The following is a 26,104-nucleotide window of genomic DNA, read 5'->3' on the forward strand; positions in this document are numbered from 1 at the left end:
AGAGAATATTGACAGCTTTAAAATTTAAATGAGTTTGATCATGTTGAGTGCTTTTCTTTACGTAGGGACTCTGGGCCGACATTATTGCCATTATTTACAATAATTTTCCTCTTGCTCCAATCAAGAGGTTTCCGTCTACCAACTCCCTTTCGGTAATTATCAGCCACATAGGTGGCAAGTGAGGGACAAACACAGCGGTAGTCTAGAGGTCTCAGTGGGAATCTTGTGCGAAGTCCCAGGCATTAAATATACAGAAAGCTCCTGTTCCCTGTACTGGTCATTATGTGCTTAGATTTGCGAGGCAGACATTGATAAGAAAATCTCTATCACCGTAAATTAGGCTTCATGTCAACTATGATCTGTAACCAGCAGGATTGTGCCTGTGTTGCTTTCTTTTTTAGGATGATTTCATTCAGGCAAGCTGCTTACTTCACTTGCTTGTTTGCTACAGTTTCCTGTGGTGAGTGGATTATCTCTAAGACCTAAGGTTGTGTGTGGGAAAGGAGTAGTTAACAAGAATGCCAGCCCCAGAGAAACCACTGAACATACAGCTTCGGGAAGGAGGCAGACCCCAAAAGTCAGGACACAAATCCTTTTCATATTCAGAGGCAACTGCTACTTTTCAGATGCAATGCCTTAGACACATGAGCACTGGGGAGCCCAGAAGTGAGAATGTCTTTGGGCCTGTGTTAACAGAAACTTCTATTTGTAAATGGCTCTCTACAAAGCAGGTCTTAAACACTCAGCCCTCAATTTTTATTATTACCATATTCTACAAATCAGCTTTATCTAAATATTCAGGGTAGGCATTTTGTAGGGTCTGGGTCCGACCCAAGTCGTGTCATAAGTACCCGGTGAATATTTGTACTCTCAGGCCACTGGGGAACTACTTCAGAAATGAAAGTATTTGGTTTAAATTTAAATTAGTAAATCATCCATTTGAGTAGTTCTGGTTTCAGTATCGGGTTTTGAACTTATTTCCCTTTCTATCCATTCCATTAAATGTTCAGGGAATACAGATGGTTCTGGACACTGTTTATCATTCATGGTTATAGAATGTCGTTTTCTCTGAGCCACCATTATGGGTAGATTTTGAGTCTATGTTCACTTAAAAAGACCACACCTCACTGATTATTTACTTCCCCCCCAGATGTATGGCTAAGATATAAATACCTCTTGGGTAAGGGTTACATTTGTAAAGGAATATAATTTCTTCAGGAAGAAGCTGACCCCCCCTTCTAAATGGAAATCTGCCCCCATGTCTAACTGCTTTTACCATGATCATTACCATATACAAATCCACTGAATACTGAGGAGTAAGAAGCCAGAGATGCTATGGACTGAGGCCACTTCAATTTTATCTTTTTGGCAAAAAAATTATTCTAGTAAAATTAGAGGTGCAGGTAAGCAGCAAACGAGAAAGTGCACATTGTCTGAAGTCCTACGTTACAGAAATGGCCACTGTTAAAAATCTTTTTTAGTCCTTGAGATATTTTTCTACACACGTCTATTTACACCTTTAACGAAGATGTTATTAATTATAGATACTTTCTTATAGCTCACCTTTCCATTTATAGCTATTTTTTTATATACATGACATTTTTTGCAGCCTAGTAATCTTCCTTACTCGTGGTATTTTTGTATGCACATGCTTATACACATTTAGTTATTTCTGTAGAATAACATTTTGGAAATAAGCAATGTTAGGTACGAGGGTGTGTGAATATTTTAGAAGGTTTTGTGATATACGTAATGGAATTATCTTTCACAAGGGTGACTCTCCACCAACAGATAAGAGTAATCACATACCCCAATTAGGTCAACTCCAGTAGCGAACCATTGTTTTGTGACTGGACATGTAGTCACCTTTCTGGAAACAGTATCCTAATTTGTTTCTGGGAAACTTCTGCCTCCAAGTTTGGGTCTATGAACTTGTGACCCAGGCAGGCCTGGACCAGTAAGTAGGTCTACACATCCTACTAGCTACAGTGACCTGACGAGAGCCAAAGCCCTAGAGCAAGACCTTTGCTTACACTTCTAGAAATAAGAGTTTTCTTCTTACCATTATTTCCAATTGGACTTGAACCACTGGGGACTACAAAGGCCTGGGATTCTGGCACCACCTTGTCACTATGTGGAGCTTGAGAGCGACAGCAAAGCCATGGAACAGAGCACATGTATGAAGGGGAATTGCACCTTGATGGGATCAGCCAAGTACGCTGTTCGGTTACTCCGGAAGCCAAATCCGCCATGGACTCGGCTTCTGAACCAATACATTTAATTTATACTGAGTCCCATTGAACTAGGTTTTCCATCATTTGGAGCCAAAATCAGCACATCAACACTGGGAACTTAGACAATTAAATTTTTTGGCTAAGCTGGTGAGTAAAATGGCATCTGTTGTTTTAACTTGCCTAATCTTTATGATCCTTACCATTTTTCATATGCTATTTATGTTTCTTTTATAAATTACCTTCTCATTTCCTTTGCCCAATTTTTTAAGAATAGGGTATTTTTCTTCTCATTGATGATGCGTTTTTTTTTTGTTTTTTTTTTTAACAAGACCAAATAACCCGCCGGAAATCCACGGACACGGAGGACAGCGTGACATAGTTTATGTTACGGGATAACTTGCGTAACTGCTTTAAAACTCTAAAACACGATACAAACAAGCCTATCACCGTTATCAACATCATCATTACCAATTTTTGAGGATAAGCAAGAACACCTATTAGAACTTTCCTCCCAGTCTGCTCCAATGTTGGTCTGTTTCCAGTTGCACCTTCCCATCAGCCGAGTCACGTGGCCGAATGGGAACTCCCAGGCTGGCACAGGCCCTTGTTCGCATGCACGTTTGTGCGCTGCGAAGGGGGAGGATGGCCGCTTGATAACTGTGCATCAGCCACATGCACCAGTTTTCTGAAGCACAGGTCACTTTGCAGGTAACACTGTCACCGGACTGGCCGCTCAGTGTTTTGGGTGTCTCTGAAATCTGGGCCTGTACACTTGGCAACTTGCATTCCCATAAGCTTCCACCTGAAGAGATGTCTGCTTTTTCTAAATATAAAACTTGCCCAAGGGATAGTCATCTTAGCCACACCACCGAGAGGAAGAGAAGCGAGACGCGATCTTGCCGGGTTAGGTTATCGTAATAGAGCTCAGGGCCACAATCCCCAGAGGGGTGGGATAGTGTAAGAGGGCATTTTAATCTTCAGTGCGTAATGAAACACATGTGTCTAAGCTGCCCATTCCCTGGAGGGCAGTACGAAAATAGATGTCCTGGAGGATGAACAAAGTTATCATTGGCGTATCTTGTGGTTAACGGACGATTGACTGGCAAGCAGGTGTGCTATCTAGCTGGAAAAGTTTATTAAGCTGACTTTAAAGTGAGCCTTTCATCAAAAATAAATAAACATTAAAAAAAGGCCGGGGGGATGTGGGTGCGCCTGGGTGGCTCAGTCAGTTAAGCTTCCAACTTCAGCTCAGGTCACGATCTCCCCGTCCATGGGTTCGAGCCCCGCGTCGGGCTCTGTGTGGCAGCTCAGAGCCTGGAGCTTGCTTCGGATTCTGTGTCTCCCTCTCTCTCTCTACCCCTCCCCCCACTCTTGCTCTGCCTCTGTTCTCTCTCTCTTTCTCAAAAATAAACATTAAAAAAAAGAAAGTGGGTCTTTCAAGGTAAACCCAGATTCATGCATTAAAGGTTTACTTTTAATATATGAAACAGTAGAGCAGTAAAGGTATCCCTTGATATTCTCATAACACGTGAGATGCGGGGTCCTTTAGAACGGCGACCAATTGCAGACAGCAAATAGTTCAGAATGGATTTTCAGGGTAGCATAGGCCTGCCTTTGCATTTGCTCGTAGAAACCAAGCGAATAAGTGTGTCCTCTGTACGAGCCGACTAAATACCCAATGACTCGTAGTTTGCTGACATTAAACTGAGATGGGGAACAACACTGAACATTGCACGCTGGGAAAAGGAACAGGGCTGGTGGTGAGAAGAATTCGGTTTCTCTTCCTGGACGTTCGTTAGCTACGTGGGATCTTGGGTGTACTGCTCTGAGACTCAGTTAAAGTCAGAGGCATATAATGAGGTCTGTCCCTAACTTCCCTTACAGAGCTGTTGTGAGAATCTAGCAGGAACGGTTGTTATGAAAGGGTTTTGAAAAAGAGATCATACGTTGATGTGGGGTTTTTTTTCCCCTTACGTTTCATATTTGACTATAGTTGACACATAATGTTACCTTAGTTTCAGGCGTCCCACATAGTGCTTCAGCCTCTCTCTAGTTAGGCTGGGCTCAACCACAAGTCTACCTACCGTCTGTCACCATATGTACAACACTATTACAATACCATTGACTGTATTAACTATGCTGTGTCTTTTACGCCCGTGAATTATTCATTCCGTAACTGGAAGCCTGTTATTTTCAAGGCATGGTATTTCCATAGCATGTTAGGCAACAGGGAGAAACCAAGCTAGAATTGTATTTTCTTGGGGGCAATTTATGGGAAAATTATTGTTTGATTTGATAAAAATCAACCAAGCTTTTTTATATGGAAGTACCCATCGAGTGACTCTTCAATAACACGACACCTTGTTCAAATAGTCACCTCAATATGTGTGATTCCACCTCTCTAATGAAAGTCCTGTTGTGAAGCTCTTTGGATAGTTAGTGGAGGAAGTAAGAAGGTTCACAGCACAGATGTATTTCTATCAAGATAGTTATTTGCATTCCTCCCAAGTTAATGTCTCTTTTTGATGATTATACCACAGGCTGCCTGACTCAACTATATAAAAATACCTTCTTCAAAGGTGGGGACCTAACTGCCATGTATACCCCGAATGCCGAGCACTGTCAGATGATGTGCACATTTCATCCGAGGTGCTTGCTCTTCAGCTTTCTTCCCGAAAGTTCCACTAATGACACAGACAAAAGGTAAAAGCTGATATTTCATTATTGGAGAAGCCATCCATTTTTCAAACTAGAGCCAGTGACGTGCAAAAAAGGTGTAGCTATGTCAGGGTTATGTTTCCCAAATGGGGTCCGAGGGCCAGCTTCCTTGGAGTCACCTAGAGCGGTTGGTTCTTATATTAGCAGAGTCTTAGGCCACAGCCTTAGACCCCAAACCGTTTGGCCTACTGAACCAGAGTGGCATGGGCCTGGAAATACACATGCTAGAACAACTGCTGCCTTCGCCTAAAGTAGTAGAAACGAGGCATTGCCTACCCAAGGCCTCGAGGAAAATGCTTGAAAACCACTGGGTTAAGCGATTGTCTCAAGGAAGGGTCTAAAAACAGGTGAATATTTCACCTGAACAAGGAAACATACTTATGGCCTGACTCGTGATCGTGTTGGTGGAAAACACGGTCTTAAGAAAATATAACAGAAGGCAAACATGTTGTTGACAATAAAGTTGAGGCAGTTCCAGAGCTTGTGACCTCAGGAAAGTTCTGGACTGAAGGGGCCTGTAGGGAATGACTTTGGGCACCTGTGGTACATACATTATGTGTGTGTGGAGGGGGGCATGCACATACATGAAAATACATATTACTGGCATTTTGGAAAAGTAAGAACACTGGAAAAAATAGTCACTAAAAATCTTCTTAGGTCATGCAGCCATGGTTTCATAATCATTTGTTTTCATTTTGTTCAAAATACAGAATGAACATTTCTGTGTTGCTCCATTTCCATAAGCCTTTTATCTTAACACCATTTGAATTTAGAAACTAGAAACTAGATAAACATCCCCTGATTCAACATGTTAAGCGTGTACAGAAAACTCAGACTGTATGTGACAGGCATCAACTTGTCAAATAAAAAGTTGAGTTAGGTTCCAGAATCCTTGTGAAAGATTACCAAGAAGATTGACATCAAAGACAGAAGTGTTCCATTCCTGTGAACTAGAAGGAGTTAATGAGCAGGATGAACACCTTATAGAGATCCAACTCTCATGACCGATTTAATTTCTTACGTGAAAACAGTCACCAGGTGAGAACATAATCCTCCAAAAGTTCAGAAACATGGGAAAAAAATCATTACCTCTTTAATATGATTGACTTTCCGTACTTAAAAATGTTGTTTTTTTTTTTAAAGAGAAATAATGCTGAGGTTAGGTATTACAAAGCCTGTTAGATTTTATGCAATTGCCTCTAAGAATGTTCTTTCTAGCAAGCGTCGGGGAAGCTCTATTATTTTCCTTATTCCTGGCCCCATTTATTAGTGTATAGAAAATGTTAGACATCTCACCAGTGTGTGTTTATTATTCTACTCTCTAACTGACAGTACTTTTAAAAACAGATTTGGTTGCTTCTTGAAAGACAGTGTTACGGGAACCCTGCCAAAAATGTCATGGGCAAGTACGATTTCTGGACATTCCTTAAAGCAATGCGGCCATCAAATAAGTGGTAAGCTGTTGACTTCTTGATTTCTTATTTGAATGAGTAAGGGGTTCACCTTAAAATAGCTTCTGTTCAATCTCTGTACTGCCTTGGACTTTTGGAAGGGAGTACTCAGAAGGATAACAGAGATGGGGCACTGTTCTGGATGTGTCCTCCTTCTTGCCTTTACCAGTTACGTGCTTAAGGAGCCTCTATTCTTTATGAGGTTAGCCCTATAGTATAAGATTTGCAGAAAGTGAACCACATTCAAATAATTGCCTCCTTTCCCCCACCTCCAATTGCAGATAAGGCTCTTTAAGAGAACACGAAGAGTGTCTCTATTCCCGTTTTACTTGAGATAATTTGTGCCCCGGTGGTTCTCAATAGTTGTCAACCAGGGGTGACTTTGTCCTTCCTCCAAGGGATGTTTGTCACAACGTGGGGGGATGCTACTGGCATCTAGTGGATGGAGGTCAGAGATGCTGCTAAAGATTCCACATAGGGAAACCCCCTATGACAAAGATTTTCTGGTCCCAAATGTCAATAATGCAGAGGTTACAAAACCCCATTCCACCCCCAACCTGAAGGCCTGGGCTCTGTAAACCTTGCTAATAAGAATAATACCTCCAGGGTACCTGGGTGGCTCAGTCGGTTAAGCGTCCGATTCTTGATTTCTGCTCAGGTCACGATTTCTGCTCAGGTCGTGATCTTGTGGTTTGTGGGTTCAAGCCCCACATCAGGCTCTATACTGATGGTGTGGAGCCTGCTTGGGATTCTCTCTCTCTCTCTCTCTCCCTCCCTCCCTCCCTCCCTCCCTCCCTCCCTCCCTCTCTACCTCTCTCTCTCCTCCCACTTGCTCATGTATGTGTGCTCTCTCTCTCTTTCTCAAAATAAATAAAGAAACTTAAAAAAAAAAAAAAAGAAAAAGACTTCTTAAAAAAAAAATGTGAGGACTAAGAGACCAGGAAATTTAAATTCTAACACTTATTCCTACTAATGTCTTGTGAAACATTTCCAACCCTATCCTAATTTAAGGCACATGAACCATTTGCCTGACATCACTGATCTGAAAGTGAAAGGTACAGAAAAGAATCTCTCAATTGATGGGCTGGCAGAACCTTCAGATAACCGTGTTGTGACTATGTATCACTGCTGTTTTACCTTTACTGCTTACAGTTAATTTTGTACTTTCATATTTCAGGTGTTTTAAAGTTTTTAAAATTTTTTTTAAATGTTTATTTACTTTTGAGAGAGACAGAGAGACAGAACATGAGCAGGGGAGGGGCAGAGAGAGAGGGAGACACAGACTCCCAAGCAGGCTCCAGGGTCTGAGCTATTAGTACAGAGCCCGAGGCGGGGCTGGAACGCATGAACGGTGAGATCATGACCTGAGCCGAAGTCAGAGGCTTAACTGACTGAGCCACCCAGGGGCCCCTAAAGTTTTTGGTTTTTTTTTTTATCCTTCCTTCCCCAGTTATCACCAACCACTCCCTCAATACTCATGCATATGCATCTGCAGTTTGTATAGTATCCAGTCCTTCGTTATAAACATGGGGATCTGACTTAGCCAATATGTGGCTTACCTGAGGACGAGTACTTGTCCCATTTTATAAGATCAAATTTATGTCCTCCTACAACTTAATGTAAATTGTTCAATTAAGCATTATTTTTCATTATGTTATCATAATCAAATTTAAAGAACAATATTTTGCTTTTCTCAATAACTAGTAGTCATTGTTAATTTTTTCCCAAACTTAGTCTTATAGAACTTGATTTAATGTTCCCTTCTAACTCTCCCCGAGCATCTCAAATTAAAGTGAATAATTGCTCCCAAGGACATAAAGTCCCTAAGCTCAGGACCAATTTTCATGTAAAACGGTTATTGGTAGATTTATAGCTTTCAATTGATCATAAAGAAAAGTTTTAGTTTGCAATTATCCCATTCCAACTCAGTGAGTTTCTTTTCTCATGCGCACCAGAACTGGAAAGAGACTTCATTTCTAGAATCTACAGACTCTTGTGTGCGTGAATCACTGTGAATTATCCACTGCTCCACCCACCTCAATATATTGTTTTCCTACTAGTTTGTACATTTTCTGTCTTTCCCACCATCAAATGTAGTTTTATGCCTTTTTTAACCACACCCCTGAGGAGTGGAACATTACATCCAATACATTATGGTTTATACTGCTGGTTTCTTTATCCAAGGTTCTAACGTATTTGAGCGCTTTAAAAAAAAAAAAGAAAGGCCTAGGGGCGCCTGGGTGGCTCAGTCAATTGAGTGGCCGACTTCGGCTCGGGTCATGATCTCACAGGTTTGTGGGTTTGAGCCCTGTGTCGGGCTCTGTGCTGACAGCTCAGAGCCTAGCGCCTGCTTCGGATTGTGTATCTCCCTCCCTCTCTGCCCCTCTCCTGCTTGCACTCTGTCTCTCTCTCTCCCTCTCAAAAATAAGTAATCATTAAAAAAAAGTTTTATAAAAAAATAAATTAAAAAAAGCCTAAATCATAAATTTGGTTCACTGTCTGTTAAAACAATTATCTATATTTTTTGTATATAAGATACATTCCAACTGAAAGGATGCTTAAGTGGAATTTAAGAAAATTTTAAAGCAAGAATAAAATTGGATTCCTCATGAATATACAAGAACTGTTCACCTTTTATGATAACGATTTGACACATGGATGTCAGTGGCAGGGCTTACGGGTGAAATTCGCCATCAGGCAGGAGTGGTTGAAAGCCAAGAAGTAAGCAAAGTGAGAAGCTTCTTCATTCAGTGCAGGAAGTCAAAGACACATCAGTTAGTATAACAATGCAAATTCCTAGAACAATCACCAGGGCCCCCATTATTTGCCTCGTTTGTCTTCCTCTGCTTATTGTTAATTTCAGGGTGGACTATTACCCGTATTGTCTTGCACATACTTTACAATTTGGGAAGCAAAGTTACCCCTTCTCCATGGTAGTGCCCTAAAACATATTGGAATGTGTTTATCTCAAGCAGAGTTTGATCATCTAAAACTCCAAATCCCCTAACGAATGGGGCAGTTGTGAAAAACAGAGTATCATCCTTCAAAACTACCCTAACTGATGATCTACTCCTAGAAGGAAACGGACTGAATTTGCTCTGTGCATCTTGTGTGTACAGCTTGCCATCGAGACATTCATAAAGGAATTGATATGAGAGGAGTCAATTTTAACGTCTCTAAGGTTGAAAGTGTTGAAGAATGCCAAAAAAAGTGCACCAACAGCATTCACTGCCAATTTTTCACATACGCCACTCACACGTTTTACAATGCAGAGTACCGGTGAGTAAAATTCATAGCGTCTGTCCTTTCTGATGGTGCTTTGGAGATTTAATTGTACGCTTCATAACTTTTTTCCCCCCAGTGGAAAACCAAACAGGGCTTTTAGACCTAACCACTCCACTTATTTATTTGCTCAGTTTTGTTGCCAGTTTTTCTAAGGAGAATAACTTCCATCTCTTGGGGAATGAGCGTTGGTTGAATAATGTCTCCCACCCCATTCTCACCCGAAGCTTCCTTGGGTAGAGCGGAAAGATGTCTCTCTGATTAGTAATACAAACCCCGAACCCACTCATTTTCCAAGTCATTGTTCTGATTGCTTCATTTCCCACCGACCATAGATCCTTTCAACGCAAAATGGGCTTCTGCGTGCATCTTGCAGTTTGGGGAGAGAAGTAACCTCTTTTCTTCACATTCAGGAACACCTGCCTTTTAAAGCACAGTGCAGGAGGAACACCCACCAGTATAAAGCTCCTGGCTAATGTGGCATCTGGATTCTCCCTGAAGCCCTGTGCAGTCTCAGAAATTGGTAATTGTATGCCTACTATTTCTTTTTCTTTTCTAAAAAATTTTTTAACGTTTATTTATTTTTAAGAGACAGAGAGACAGAGTGTGAGTGGAAGAGGGGCAGAGAGAGAGGGAGACACAGAATCCGAAGCAGGTTCCAGGCTCTGAGCCATCAGCACAGAGCCCGATGCGGGGCTCGAACTCACGAGTGTGTGGCTACTAGTTCACTGTGTGATTGTAGTAGGCAGACTTAGAGTCTCCCAAAGATGTCCACACTTATTTCCTGCAACACGTGAATATGTCCCCTTACGTGTCAAAAGAGGTTTGTAGATGTGATTTTGAGATGGGAGATTGTTCTACATTATGTGCGTGGGCTCAATGTAGTCACAGGAGTCCCTATAAGAGAAAAAGGAAGACAGAAGCATCGGAGAGAGGGAGAGAGATTTGAAGATGTTGTACCACTGGCTTTCAAGATAGAGAAAGGATCCACAAGCCAAGGAATGATGGTAACCTTTAGAAGCTGGAAAAGGCAAGGAAACAACTCCTCCTAGAGAGCTTCCCGAAGGAACAAAATCCTGCCGACATCTTGATTTTATCCCAGTGAGGCCCATTTTGGCCTTCTGATTTCCAGAACTGTGAGCTAATATATTTGGGTTGTTTGAAGCCACTGGGCTTGTGATAAGTGGTCACAGCAGCAATAGAAAACTAGTACAGTTACATTGCGGGGAAAACAAGAAGGTCATTTCCGGGCAGTGTCCACTGTCTAGTGAACCCACTCTACCATAATGAATCAGCAAAGTGCTATAGTTTCAGACATTCAGGTAATTTCGATGGAATTATCCAGAAAATCGTCATGACCTTCCACCAGATTTAGCGTATCAGAGTGTTAACGATAAGATGTTGCTGAAACCAAATCACCAATGGCCAGTGCCGCACGGCATCTAGTGCCAACTCTGTGACAGGATCGGCGTCAGGTGCTGGGCTAGGTCCCCTCTGCAGGAGGTTAAGAACTTGTCAACAGCGCATCTCTTTTCCTGTTTCCTTTTCCTGTTTCCCCTTTTCCTTTTCCTGTTTCCTTCTCTGTTTCCTTTTCCCTCGGGCACACCCCCCTCCATGGTGTGTACCAGATTTCCAGTTCAAATTTACTGAATATTTCATTTTTAACATTCATATTCGGTCCTTTTTTTTAAAAAAAGTATAATTTCTATCTCTTTATTGATATCCTTTCTTTGGCAAGACAATGTTTTCATACTTTCTTCAGTTTTTTAAACACGGCTTCCTTTAGTTTTTCGAACATATTTAAAATAGCTGGCTTGAAGTCTTTGTACAGTACAAGAGGAAGTTTGTACTTCCTCAGCAAGGGTTTATATTAACTGCCTTTTTTTTTTTTTTTTCCTGCATATGGGCCATTCTTTCTTGTTTCTTTGCATGGCTTGTAATTTTTTGAAAAAAATTGAGACCTTTTTTTTACAACTTTTTTTAAATGTTTATTTATTTTTAAGAGAGAGAGACCCAGAGTGCAAGTGGGGAAGGGGAGAGAGAGAGAGGGAGACACAGAATCCGAAGCAGGCTCCAGGCCCTGAGTTGTCAGCACAGAGCCCGACCTGGGGCTCGAGATCATGACCTGAGCTGAAGTCGGAAGCTTGACCGACTGAGCCACCCAGGTGCCCCGAGACCTTTTAAGTAATAGCATATGGTCACCCTGGAAATCAGGTTCCCTCCTTCCCTAGAGTCTGCTGTTGTTACTGCTTTTTGTTGTTACTATTTGTTTGGTGACTTTTCTGAACTAACTCTGTAAAGTATTTATTCTTTGGAGTCTATGACCACTGACTGATGTTTCCACTTAGTTTTCTTAATAGTTATCTAATGATTGGACGAGGATTTCCTTAGATGCCTGCAATCAATAAGTTTCTCAGTCTTTGAGGAGGGGCTTTTTGCGAATTTTGGAGCATGCTTTCAACGTTCAGACAGGCGTTTCACAACTTTACCAGGGCCTTTTCTTTCTGCTGACGCAGGGCGAAACATCAGCCAGCCTGAGAGCCTAGGACTTTCTCAAATCTTTGGGGGGCACAAGTACAGCCCTGGTTATGCCGCACAGCCCTGTACTTGCACATGGCCTTCCAGATTCCCGGGAATATGTCCAAGATTTTCACCACCACCTTCTTTCCCCTGGTTTCCCTTTTAAGATCTTTTATGAGCCTGTTGTTTGTTCCAGCTGTGATTGCTGCCCTAGGAAGCTGCAATGTTACATAATCGCCCCTGTTTGTTTGTTCTAGACAAACACTTGCAAAGAAAAGGCTGTTAGTTAACACTGAAGAAGCTCTGAGCCATGGAAAATAAACTCAGTCCTTGCGAGTGGGATTTTCCCAAGAATTTCCAGACAAGTCAAATAATGGCGTTTGACTGGGGATGCAGATGGGACATTGGAGCAGCCCCAGCCCCATTCTGCCCGCTCCAGGGCTGCGGGACTGCTGGTCTCTTTTCCGCATGATTGTGAGGCTGTTTTCAAGGCTTTCATGGAGCTGGGGAGGGGAGAACTGGAACAGGGCAAACTAAAACCCCACAAAACCCATCCTTCTTTCTTTAAAATTCTTTTTAACCTTCATTTATTTTTGAGAGAGAGAGAGAGAGAGAGGAAGAGGAACCAAGAGAGAGGGAAACACAGAATCTGAAGCAGGCTCCAAGCTCTGAGCTGTCAGCATAAGACCCCCACTGCGGGTCTTGAACTCATGAATTGCAAGATCAAGACCTGAGCCAAAGCTGGACGCTTCACTGACTTGAGCCACCCAGGCGCCCCATTTAAAAATTTATTTTTTATTTTTTATTTATTTTTGAGAGGGAGAGAGACAGAATGCTAGTGGGGGAGGGGAGGAACACAGAGAGAGGGAGACACAGAATCCGAAGCAGGCTCCAGGCTCTGAGCTGTCAGCCCAAAGCCTTATGCAACTATTCTTTTTTCTTAATGTTTATTTAATTTATTTTAGGGGAGGGGCAGAGAGAGAGAGAGGGAAAGAGAATCCCAAGCAGTCTCTGGACTGTCAGCACAGAGCCTGACTTGAGGCTCGATCTCTCGGAACTGTGAGATCGTGACGTGAGCCGAAATCAAGGGTCAGATGCTGAACCGACTGAGCCCCGCCCCGGGGGCCCTCAAACTTACTGTTCGTATAGAGAGTCAGCTGTTCTTCTTGAACAAACGCTCCCTGGACGGTTATAATTTGATCAATTTCTAGAGTTCTGAAAACATTGATTTTGACAAATAGGCCGGTGCGCCCATCACTTTTATGGAAGAGAGGATCTTCAGAGGCCCTTCGTCTGCCATTTCCACTACCATCCTGTAGGGCTTTTGATAAAACAAATGAAACACACAGGAAAAGTAGCTCTGAAAAAGAAAACGGTCTTTCAAACAAGATAGCCCCTGGCTTGTTATCATCTGGATGGGTCAGATAGGGACTGAAATTGTATTCAGTTCTGTGTTGCCTATGTCCTCTGCAGCGACGGATGCCCGGGGCACTTCAAAAGGGGGTACCAGGACCATAAGAAATCTAGAAGCAATGGAAAACAAAAAGTGGCTAAAGGGACAGGTTAAAGGTATTTAACCTGAAAAAGCGTCAGGATGACTATCTGAATTCTTCGTTTATAAAGGGCTGTCTTTGGAGAAAGGATTAGACTAATGTGTGTGGCTCCATTAGGCAGATGTAGGTAGATGCTACCATGAAGGAAATAAGGAAAGAAAAAACAATCCTAACACCTAGAACAGTCCAGAAAAGAATTAGGCCTTGTCAGGGGTGCCTGGGTGGCTCAGTCAGTTAAGCGCCCCAGCTTCGACTCAGGTCATGATCTCACGGTTCATGAATTTGAGCCCTTTGTCGGGTTCTGTGCCGACAGCTCAGAGCCTGGAACCTGATTTCAATTCTGTCTCTCTCCCTCTCTGCCTATCCCCCACTCACGCTCTCTCTCTCTCTCTCTCTCTCTCTCTCTCTCAAAAATAAATAAATATTAAAAAAATTTTTTAAGAGAAAGAATTGGCCCTTGTCATGAGGAAGTGAGCTCTTATCACTATAAATATCTAAGAAAAGTTGAACAACTTGTCACGTACATCCTTCAGGGGCTATACTTGTAGGTTGGCACAAGTTTTCTTTCAGCTTCCAGAATCTGTGTTTTGGGTTGTTTTTTTTTTTTGTTTTGTTTTGTTTTTTTTTTTTTTAAAGATTTAATTAGTTGAAGCCTCATTTCCTAGACTGCTCACATGTAGGTATTATGTCACGGGAGTTACTTTCTCTTAATACAACTATATTCATTTAAATTGGGACTCCTTTTGTCCTTCCTGCAAATGCTATATTCTTCAGGCTCCCATCATTTTAATAAAATTTATGTTATCAAATTGAGTAAACTTAGTAAATAATATAAACACAAATAAAAAACGTAATTTAGAATTAAGATTATATTGGGGCACCTGGGTGGCTCAGTCGGTTAATCGCCGGACTTCAGCTCAGGTCATGATCTCGCAGCTTGTGGGTTCAAGCCCCACGTCGGGCTCTGTGCTGACAGTTCAGAGCCGGGAGCCTGCTTCAGATTATGCGTCTCCCTCTCTCTCTGCCCTCCCCTGCTTGCGCTCTGTCTCTCTCTCAAAAATAAATAAACATTAAAAAAAAACAAAGATTACATAAGGATAATGAAGGCGGGTTTTCTCCTATTTTTATTTTTTTGGTCACCTGATATTTTTGTTAAACGCTTTTTATTAAGCTCTTTTTCATAATATTCGGGAAAATACCACACAAAACCTGCTGCTCCTAAGGGCTGGAATTCAGGGTCGAGGTACCACAAGGAGTCATCATGTCCTTTCGTTACGATGACAAAGTACAGTCACCTGAGCATCGTGCGGTTTGAGGACTGTCTTCCCTCTGTGCGTTCCCAGGTTGCCACAGGAACCTTTTCCAGCATCTCGCGTTCTCGGATGTGGACGTTGCCCGAGTCGTTACCCCGGATGCTTTTGTATGCCAAACCATTTGCACCTACCATTCTAACTGCCTCTTCTTTACGTTCCACACAAAGGCATGGCATCTGGAACCGCAAAGGTAAGAATGTGCGATGTTTGCTACCGTCCGGTCATCGCCATTGTCATTTTCTAGTTTGAGTGGTTGAAAACTTCTGGGAATTTCACGCAGAGCGCTCGAAGCCGCAGCAAGCCCTTCTCCGCCAGGTGCAGGTTAGTTAGGAACTTCATTGACTTTTCCACCTATGTTCTTTTCTTTCTTTCTTTCTTTTTTTTAATGTTTGTTTATTTTTGAGAGAGACGGAGAGAGAGAGCGTGTGCAAGTGGGGGAGGGGCAGAGAGGAGATTGGGAGATAGAGAATCCCAAGCAGGCTCCCCAGAGCCCGACGTGGGGCTCAAATTCACAAACAATAGAGCATGACGTGAGCTGAAACCAACTCAAAACCAAAAGTCAGACACTTGGGGGCGCCTGGGTCACTCAGTTGGTTAAGTGTCCAGCTTCGGCTCAGGTTATGATCTCGCGGTTCAGGGGTTCGAGTCCCATGTCGGGCTGTTGACAATTAAGGCCTTTGTGTTCCCTCATTTTAAAAAACATAGAAAAAGGGCACCTGGGTGGCTCAGTCGGTTAAGCGTCCGACTTCAGCTCAGGTCATGATCTCACACTCCGTGAGTTCCAGCCCCGTGTCGGGCTCTGGGCTGATGGCTCAGAGCCTGGAGCTTGCTTTGAGTTCTGTGTCTCCCTCTCTCTCTGTCCCTCCCCCGTTCATGCTCTGTCTCTCTCTGTCTCAAAAATAAATAAAAACATTAAAAAAATTACTAAATACATTGAAATATAATCATGTTGCCTACTTTTTTCCATTATTCAATTCAAATTTTATGAGACTCAGGCTTCATGGTTCTACACTGAGGATATTAACAAAAGCACAAAAATCTTGGACTTAAAAAAGTCCTATGGGGCGCCTGCGTGGCTCATTCGGTTAAGCATCTGACTTCGCCTCAGATCATGGTCTCACGGCTCATGGGTTCGAGCCCTGAGTCCAGCTCTGTGCTGACAGCTCAGAACCTGGACCCCGCTCTGGATTCTGTGTCTCCCTCTCTCTCTGTCCCTCCCCCACTTGATCTCGCTCTCTCCCTCACTCTCTCTCTCAAAAATAAATAAAACATAAAGTTGTTGTTTTGTTTTTTTTTAAACAGAAGAGTTTCTCAGAAGAATAAATTTTGCAGAGGTGCTATTCAAAACGCGAAGTGCTTTGTTTGGTGTTTGCCTCTGACGCAATTTTGTTTCTCTGTCTTTTGCTTTTTGTTTTTGTTAATAGAAATGTTTGCTTTCTTAAGACTTCCAAAAGCGGGACACCAAGCTCCCCTACTCCTCAGGAAAACACCATATCTGGATACAGCCTGTTAACCTGCAAGCAAACTTTGCCTGGTAATGTGATTCAATAATGATAGTGATCTCTTAACAAGTAATAGCAACGAAACAATCCTCAGTGTACCAACGACTTGTGTAAATGTGGCTTAACTGCTGCTTTCATTTAATGTCTTTTTATGTCTCTAATTCACACAGAGCCCTGTCATTCCAAAATTTACTCAGGAGTTGCTTTTGAAGGGGAAGAGTTGAATGTCACCTTTGTCGAAGGAGTGAATGTTTGCCAAGAGACTTGTACTAAGACGATCCGCTGTCAGTTTTTTACTTATTCTTTACTCCCAGAAGACTGTAGAAGAAAGAAGTTAGTGAACATTCATTTTTCACAGACAGTTGGCAAGCCAGTTTCATGAATGATCCTCCTCTGTGAAGGTTTAATCTTTATACCGATCCTTTTATCTAGGTGTAAGTGTTCCTTACGATTATCTTTGGATGGATCCCCAACTAGGATTACGTACGGGACGCGAGCGAGCTCTGGTTATTCTTTGAGGCTGTGTAAAAGTGGGCACGGTTCTGGTGAGTAAGCCTTACTTTTTCATGGAACTGTAAAGGCTTGTCTGTGTTATTTTGATAGCTTGCTTCGTCTTAAGCAATAGAACTGTGTACTTTGTTTCCCTTGGCTCAGAGAACTCTGATTCACCTCTAATTCCAACCATTAACTTTAACACTCTCTTTTCAGTCTGCTCAACAAAAACAGACACACGCATTGTTGGAGGAACCAACTCTTCCTGGGGAGAGTGGCCTTGGCAAGTTAGCCTGCAAGTGAAGCTGACAGCCCGGAGCCACCTGTGTGGCGGGTCAATCATTGGACACCAGTGGGTCCTAACTGCCGCCCATTGCTTTGATGGGTAAGTTTTGGGTGCATCCTATCCAGGGTCTTATCTTGCCTTTTTGTTTCGAAAACTCTAAGTTCAGGGTCTAGATCATCATGTCCGTTTATCGATCGAAGTTTATTCTTCTTGAATAAAAGACATTTTCAGCGAGGGCTTGTATCCAAAATGGTGAACAACGAGGTAGGGCCTGTCTGAGCACTGAAAGATCTGAGCCATCGGCACGCAGTGTGGCCTCTTTGCAGGAATGCCTGACATTCCTGGGGGGTGTCACTCCTGCTTTAAAACAAAACGAAAAATGCCCTGTCTGCTGCTACCTCCATCTACCGCTCCCTAAATGTATTCTTCAAAGACTTTGTTTTCAGGCCTGTAGAGAGTTTACTTTCCGCTCTCTGATTCACAAATACACTAAATAACATTAATAGTGAAAACAAAAATGCGATAGTTTGTAACCTCTCTATTTCAGAGAATAAAACCTGATGCAACATTTCTACTTTATTGGGCAAATTGTACATGTGGCAGGGTTTTAAAGTTTTAAAACACTTAGACTTTGCAGTTAGAACAGGGCAGCTCTCACAATTACCAGAAGTAGGAATGACCCTGGGCGATTTGTAAATCTCTCTTAGCTTTATTTTCCTATCTGTGAAATATGAATAATAATAGTATCTAATTCACAAGGTTGTTAGATGAAGTGACATACTTAAAATGCTAAGTACTATACTTGGAACATAAATATTTTTTTAAAAATAAGCTATAATTAAATAAGAAATGTAAAAATGGACAAAGCATAGGAATAAGCAAGAAATACTAACAGCTCTAAAATAAAAGATAGTTGATCTCTCTCAAAAAGTGTTTTGTTTTTGTAAAATTCTCCCTCTTCCCCTGTGGGGGAAGGGTTGCATGTATCAGGATTGAAGATACAGTTGCTGAAATAAGGGTCAGTGGCAGGGATGGGCAGAGCAAGGCTCCTTCATGGTTGCCAATTAGCAGCATGGGCCCCCAGTTAGCGGAGGATGGGCGTTGCTAAGGGGAAAGCTACTGACCTGAAAGGAAAGACCCTGAGAAGGGAAATGGTAGGTCCCCTTTTTACTAAATGCATGCAATTGGGGGTCAGGAATTTTTGTCTTTTTTTTTTCCAGCTTTGCTGAGATATAATTGATACATAACCTTGTATAAATGTAAGGTGTGCAATGTAATGGTTTCACATATGCGTGTATTGCAAAAGGATTAGCATATTAAGGTTAGGTAACACATCCATCCATCCGTCACCACGCAGAAATACTTGTGTGTGTGTGTGTGTGTGTGTGTGTGGTGAGAACTTTTACGATTCACACTCTCAGCAGGTTTCAAATATTTCAAGTATTGTTGACTCTAGTCACCATGCTGTACATTAGGTCCCTAGACTTCATTCGTGTTATAACTGGAAGATTGCACCCTTTGGCCACTTTCACTCATTCCTGCCATGACACTGTCCTGAAAACCACCAATCTGTTCTCTGCATCTGTGAGTTCAGTTTTTTAGGTTCCACATACAAGTGAAAACATGTAACATTTGTCTTTCTCGGACTTATTTCATTTAACATAATACCCTCAAGTCTCATCTATGTTGTTACAAATTGCAAGATTTCCTTCTTTTTTATGGCTGCATAATATTCCATCATATATCTAGATATAAGTATACGTATACATACAGACACAAACACATGCCTAAATATGTATATGCACTTACATGCATATGTATAATACATTTATGTATATGTATGTGTATACGGAGACATAATACATATATTATGCCACATTTTCTTTATGCATTCACCCACTGAGGGACACTTAGGTTGTTTCCATGTTTTGGCTACTGTAAATAACGCTGTTATGAAGGGAGTACAGATATCTCTCAAAGTAGTATTTTCATTTTCTTTGAATATATAACCAGAAGCAGAATTGTTGGATCTTAAGGTAGTTCTATTTTTTCATTTTTGAGGAACCCCCATACTGTCTTCCACAGTGACTGTAGCACTTTACATTAAGAACTTTCATTCTTGGGACACCTGGGTAGCTCAGCTGGTTAAGTGTCCAACTTCCTCTCAGGTCATGATTTCGTGGTTCGTGAGTTCAAGCCCCGCATGGGGCTCTGTGCTGACAGCTTGGAGCCTGGAGCCTGCTTTGAATTCTGTGTCTCCCTCTTTCTCTGGGTGCTAGCCCCTCACATTCTGTCTCTCTCTCTCAAAAATAAATAAACATTAAAAACAATAAAAATAAAGAACCTTCCTTCTTGAAGACTCAGTGTTGTTAAGTTTATAAGAGATAATATCCACAGAAACACTGATTTAATTGAAAGAAAACCACTTTGCCCCAATCTGCATGGTTTCCTCTAGAGTTTTATGCAAATATATCTTGTATCTCTCACTTAATGGTGGTAAGAATGTCCCAGTCTTTACACAAGATAAGACTTAGCTTTTGATCACAGTTTTAGACTTCCTTTGTATATACTCATATTTTATTTATTATTCTTAGGTTTATTTTATGTTTGAGAGAGAGAGAGAGAGAGCGCAAGTGGGAGAGGGCAGAGAGGGAGACACAGAATCTGAAGCAGGCTGTAGGCTCTGGGCTGTCAGCACAGAGCCCATCGCGGGGCTTGAACTCACGGACCGCGAGATCATGACCTGAGCCGACGTCAGTGCTCAACCAACTGAGCCGCCCAGGCGCCCCTGTAGATACTTATATTTTAAAGAGTTAATTTAAATGTTCATACTTCTCAAAATCTATTTTAATTTACTATTTTATATTTTATATTTATTTTTATGTTTTATTATATTTTTGTGGGGTTTTTCTTTGGCCCTGCCCCCAAGGTGTGCTTTGTTTTCATTAATCTTACAAATAATTTTCTCTGACAGCCCAGGGCAAGCTGGAGGATTGGCTGTAGGAGCGGGGGTCCCCTGAGAGCCCCACAGGCTGGTTGCCTCAGCTCCGGGTGTGGGTTCACGACGCAGCTTGTCGCTCATGTTCCCCTGGCAGGAGGCTGTCCTCCAAGTCAGGACTGAGGTGTCTCCAAGATGACAGGGGTGGGGAATCCTTCAGGTTCTTAGGAAATTTCACTCCGTCTCTCCTGCTCCGTGGTCTCGGGTGAGCAGGTGTTCTCCTGCGTCCCTCTGTTCTCCAGCTTGGCCTTGGGGAAGCCCGCCGGCTTGTCTGCCGTTTTCTTAAGCCGCCTTGGAGGTCCACTCTGAGCCCCATGCCTGGGGCTCCCACTCGCCTTACTGCAGCCAGAGACCTAGACAGATAATTATTTTTCAAGTGCATTTATTTTGAGAGACAGAGAGAGGGAAAGAGAGAGGGCACAAGCAGGGGAGGGGCAGAGAGAGGGAGACACAGAATCTGAAACAGGCTCCAGGCTCTGAGCAGTCAGCACAGAGACCGACGCGGGGCTTGAACTCACGAGCCGTGAGATCATGACCTGAGCCGAAGTCAGACACTTAACCGACTGAGCCACCCAGGCGCCCCTAGATAGATACATTTTAAGTAACACTGAAGCCTCCCTAATTTGCCCAACAGCGGGGGCGGCCGGGGTAGGGGGGCTTGTGTAACACGGGTCCGACCTCTTGAGGATTCTGGATTTCATGGAAGCAACTGCTTTCAGGTTTGGTGAACTGAGCAGGATTTTCCCACAATCACCTGTGAGTCTCTCCCAACCAGTTTCTCTCAGAACTGGGACAGCAACATTCTTCTATCTTGACTTACAGTAAGCATGGAATAACTACAGAAATGTCCATTCTCAGTGTTTTTAACTAAAATCTTCAGGGTTTCCGTACCGCGGCTGGTGGGGATGACAAATTGCCAGGAAGCGAAATTAGGTGAGTAAAGATAACCCGTAGGTAGTATTTTCTTCCCAGTTTTTTTTTTTGAAAGGTGAAGCGACAGGAAAAAGGACCAGTATCAAAGGCCAGTCTTTCTGGGGTCAAATAAGTATTTCCTTTTTTCTCCCAGGCTTCCCCTGCAGGACGTTTGGCGTGTTTATAGTGGCATTTTTAATCTGTCCGAGATAACAACAGAAACACCTTTCTCACGAATAAAGGAGATGATTATTCACCCAAATTACAAAATGTCAGACAGTGGTGATGATCTTGCCTTGATAAGACTTGAGCCTCCTTTGAATTACACAGGTACGCGGCGTATTCGATCGAGGAGAAGCTAGACATCTGAGTTCAGCGGTTTCAATTTTCACACCCGTTTGAATGAGAGGGCAGAATGTGGACAGATTGTCTTTATTTCCTGGTGGGTGGGGCTGGAGGAAAGGTGAGAATTGCCAAGGAAGGGAACATCTGTGATCTGGATAAATAGCTTCTACTTAAGGGTCAAGAAATATCAATTGGCTTCTTCAGGGAGGAATACAACCACTGACACGTTATTGAAATAATGCAACATCGGAAATGGCCATTTGGGAAGCCTGGCTCGCTTTGACAAAAGTAGCGGGATTACCACTGCCTGGGGCATATTAGGAATACAGGAAGGCAGACGGGGCCAGATCCTGATTTCCAGGTTGAATGTGCACAGAAGGAGGTTCTGGGAAGCCGGTAGTGTGACGGTTGGAGGTGTGGCCTTTGGAGGAATAGTGTCCACGGTTGGTGAATGCCCACTGCGCCCAGTAACGATCCCGTGACCTCGGGCAAGTTGCTCTCACCTCTTTGCACCTCAAATCTGCTCATCTGTAAAATGAGCGTGATAATGACCCATTGGTTTGTCATAAAAATTGTCAGTTAATACCTTAAGGCGCTTAAAATCGTGCCTGGAGATTCTCCATTATCACTCTACAAAGTATCACACACAGGATAAAACGCGAGAACTTCTAATGCTTCTGGCAGAAACTTGTGTTCTGAGGTTTAGGATTGAATCCAGAAGATGTGATACCAAACACGTCATGGGAAAATGACTTGGGAGATGAGAAAGTTTCTTGAATCGTTGCCCTTAGCAACTGAGCAGAAAGCAAAAGGGTCATTTTCCTTGGTGCTGCCCTACAGAAAGAGCATCCAGGAAAAGGAAGGTGTGTATTTTTAAAGTCAATATCCATACCTTTATTTAACCAAACTCTAATTTAAAAATTACCTTTCAGAATTCCAAAAACCAATATGCCTGCCTTCCAAAGATGATACAAACACAATGTATACTAATTGTTGGGTAACTGGATGGGGCTTCACAAAAGAAAAAGGTACGGCAAGACATTTTAAATGTTGTTCTTACGAGAAGTCTTCTCTCGCCTCAAATATTTACTCAGTGATTTTTTGAAAATTTTGTTTAATGTTTTTATTTATTTTTGAAGGAGAGAGAGAGAGACAGAGCATGAGCAGGGAGGGGCAGAGAGAGAGGGAGACACAGAATCCAAAGCAGGCTCCAGGCTCCGAGCTGTCAGCAGAGAGCCCTGTGTGGGGCTTGAATCCATGAACCATTAGTTCATGACCTGAGCCGAAGTCGGATGCTTAACCGACTGAGCCACCCAGGCGCCCCACTCGGTGATTTTTGAGCTGTATTTTTGTTTGGGTCTGGGGAAATGTATCAGGCAACCTTTTAAGCGTCTTACTTTATAATAAAGATCACTTGTGGGACTTCATAAAAGGACTGGTCCCATACAGGGCTAACAAGACCGCTCAAGCCCATCCTGTCCTCATTATTAATAGTGTTCCCATCTCTCTGTGCCTTGATGTTAAGGACCTGGAGCACAGGCAGGCAAACCATCTCTCTTTCTGACAGGCGGTCAATCTTGTTGGGGTTTTTTTTGTTTGTTTTGTTTTTTTTAAAATACATCCTTCTTGCAATCTGATGTAGCCCATGAACCACTTTTAAATACTTAAAACACACAGAAACACGAAGGACAGCAGTGAAATTGCAAATGAGCTCTCAAAATACTTCTCAAAGGATGTGCTATAGTAATGCATGAGTTACTTTGTTAATATATGAAATAGCAAGTTGTTCAGGTAACTGCCGTAATTTAGAAATTGTAATGAGCACAAGTGATATTTACCGTTATCTGCCACAACGGTAATGTGCAAATATTGCGACCATGACATGCAAATATCTGGGCTCTCTATTGATGGCAAGGTCGTAGATTCTGCTAACACTCCCTTGCTTGGGGCTTGCCTTCATAATTGAAAGGAGTTAGACTGCAGTTGGATATCGGTGAAAGTAAAGATGTATTTTCCAATGCAAGTTAATAGAACAAGTGACTCCTTTCGGTGCAGCCCCGTTTAAGAGCCCCTGTTCATGGGTTGTTGGTGTATTTCAACTGGCCTTGAATTTTCCAGGAAACAGACTATTCTCCCTTTCCAAAACTATGTTCCTGATAGACACTATAGGGAGTAATATTTGCAGCATTCTTTACCTATTTAAGCTTGTCATGCTCTTTCCTTCTTTCCTGACTTACTCCTTTACTCGATGAATTCAAATTTTTCCAATTTTTGATAAGTGCCTTAAGACAGGAAGAAATTGTAAAAGTAACCTTAACTAAACAAGGAAGGCTCCCACTGTACGCTCAAGGGGAACCTGGAGAGTGGTGGAAATTTAATTATTTTTCAATAAATTGTTCTTCGTGGAAAATACTTGGACTACTCAAAGAGCAAAATACTCCTCTGCTGTCAGAGGTCTGGTGGTCCCCTCCCCCCGAAACGATATATTTTAGAATGATCATGTTGAATATATAAAACAAAAACCGAGAGGTAAGAACTTCCAGCTTTTGGGTTGGAGGAGATAAGAGGGAATTTCTGAGAGACATCGACTGAGATGAGATGACAGAGGATACGGAAGGGTTGTCCTAATATTGCATGTCAGAGGCCAAAACATGGCGTGCGCTCGCTCTCTCTCTCTCTCTGTTTCTCACTTTTCCTTCTCTGTTACTCGCTGTTTGTGTGATTAACGCTACTTTCTCACCCTACTGTTTTTAATCTAAAGAAATGACCTGAACGAAAAGCTCATTATTCTGATCTGCTTTAAGACGTTAGTATGTTTCCTATTTATCTTATTTCTTCCTTCTGAAGTTACATATTGGTGACTTTCTAGGGAAAATCCAAAATACCCTACAAAAGGCAAATATTCCTTTGGTATCAAGTGAAGAATGCCAGAAAAAATACAGAGATTATGAAGTAACCAAACAGATGATCTGTGCTGGCTATAAAGAAGGAGGCAAAGATGCCTGTAAGGTAATACATTTGATTGTGCAAAGAACACACAGTAACTTGCTTGAGAAAATTAGCTCCAAAATACATTTTTCACAGTATGTTTCATTATATTTTTCTTAAAAAATTCTGAGCCACATAATCTGGCAATTTCATAAATAACCTTTAATGAACGTATATCATTTTTATTATATTTATTTATATTTATATTTATATATATTTATATTTTTATTTATATATATTTATATTTTTTATTATATAAATATATAATAATATATAATATATAATATATAATATAAATATAATATAAAAATAATTTATATAATATTTAATAATATTTAATAATTTATATTTATAATATTTATTTTATATTATTATAAATATATGTATATTATATTATATATATTATATTATATATTATATATAAATATATTATATTTATATTTATATATATTATATATTATATATTATATATAAATATATAATATTATAAATATTATAAATTAATTTATAATATTTAATATTTAATAATTTAATAATTTATATAATTATATAAAATAATATATAATATATAATATATAATATAAATATAATATATAATATATATAATATAAATATTATATAAATATAATATAGTGTGTGTATATATATATATATATATATACTATGTTTAAGGAGCACAATTGTACATATAACAACTGTACTAACATATAGAGCATTAGATGTATTTGACATTGAGATTATGATGTCAACATTTCCTTGTTGGAAAAAACGGAAAATGCACCCATACGCTACTGAATTAAATTATTTTCATCCCATCAGCAGCCAATGAGGAACATACGACAAAAGTATAAGAAACCGTATGTGTGGGGTGCGTGCAGTGTGACCAGAGAATTTTAAAGGCACGTCTGTCATACTTTCTGTGATTTTATTTTTCCACCCGCTGTGCCACAGGGCGATTCAGGCGGTCCCTTAGTTTGTAAACACAATGGAATATGGCATTTGGTCGGTATCACCAGTTGGGGTGAAGGCTGTGGCCGCAGAGAACAACCGGGTGTCTACACCAAAGTCGCTGAGTATGTGGACTGGATTTTAGAGAAAACACAGGTCGGTGATGGGCTCACCAGTCTCTGATGAAGTCACCGGCGTGACGAAGCTTTCTGGAGGCGGGAGAGAGCCCAGTTTGTAGCCTACGCTTTTACATCCTAGGTTCACTTCAAGTCCTGAGCCGTGGGGTCCTCATGTGCAAAATCATGGAGACTGGTATCTACCTCGTGTCCTTGTCCTGAGGGTAAAAAGGGACAATGTATACGCAGCTGCTGAGGACAAGGTCTTGCACCAGTAGGCGTTCGGCATTCAGTCATAATGCGAGTACCAGGAGATAACAAATGAACATTTCCGTGATTATTTGTTGTGCCATAAAATGGCAAAAGAATGTGATTTTCAAGTGCTTTCTTCTGGGGCGCCTGGGTGGCTCAGTCGGTTGAGCGTCCGACTTCGGCTCAGGTCATGA

The 26,104-nt window shown here is 41.6% G+C and overlaps 1 protein-coding gene across 2 annotated transcripts; it reads left to right on the plus strand.

Annotated features, from left to right (window-relative positions):
• Positions 1–402: 402 nt before the first annotated feature.
• On the plus strand, positions 403–26,104 carry KLKB1 (kallikrein B1). 2 transcript variants are annotated; one of them, XM_015545144.2, is made up of 15 exons: positions 403–460; positions 4,775–4,937; positions 6,300–6,406; positions 9,523–9,682; positions 10,099–10,208; positions 15,102–15,261; positions 16,496–16,605; positions 16,744–16,906; positions 17,006–17,118; positions 17,282–17,450; positions 21,416–21,591; positions 22,539–22,634; positions 24,476–24,615; positions 25,546–25,698; positions 25,801–26,104. In XM_015545144.2, exons 1-15 carry the CDS (start codon positions 403–405, stop codon positions 25,816–25,818), a joined length of 1,896 nt encoding a protein of 631 aa, XP_015400630.2. In that variant the 3' UTR covers positions 25,819–26,104. The 2 variants fall into 2 exon arrangements, with proteins under 2 accessions (XP_015400630.2, XP_015400629.2); XM_015545143.2 differs by lacking the exon at positions 25,801–26,104 and having other exon boundaries at positions 25,546–25,758.

This window comes from Panthera tigris, chromosome B1, assembly GCF_018350195.1.
Source record: "Panthera tigris isolate Pti1 chromosome B1, P.tigris_Pti1_mat1.1, whole genome shotgun sequence".
In the NCBI taxonomy this organism is placed as follows: Eukaryota; Metazoa; Chordata; class Mammalia; order Carnivora; family Felidae; genus Panthera; species Panthera tigris.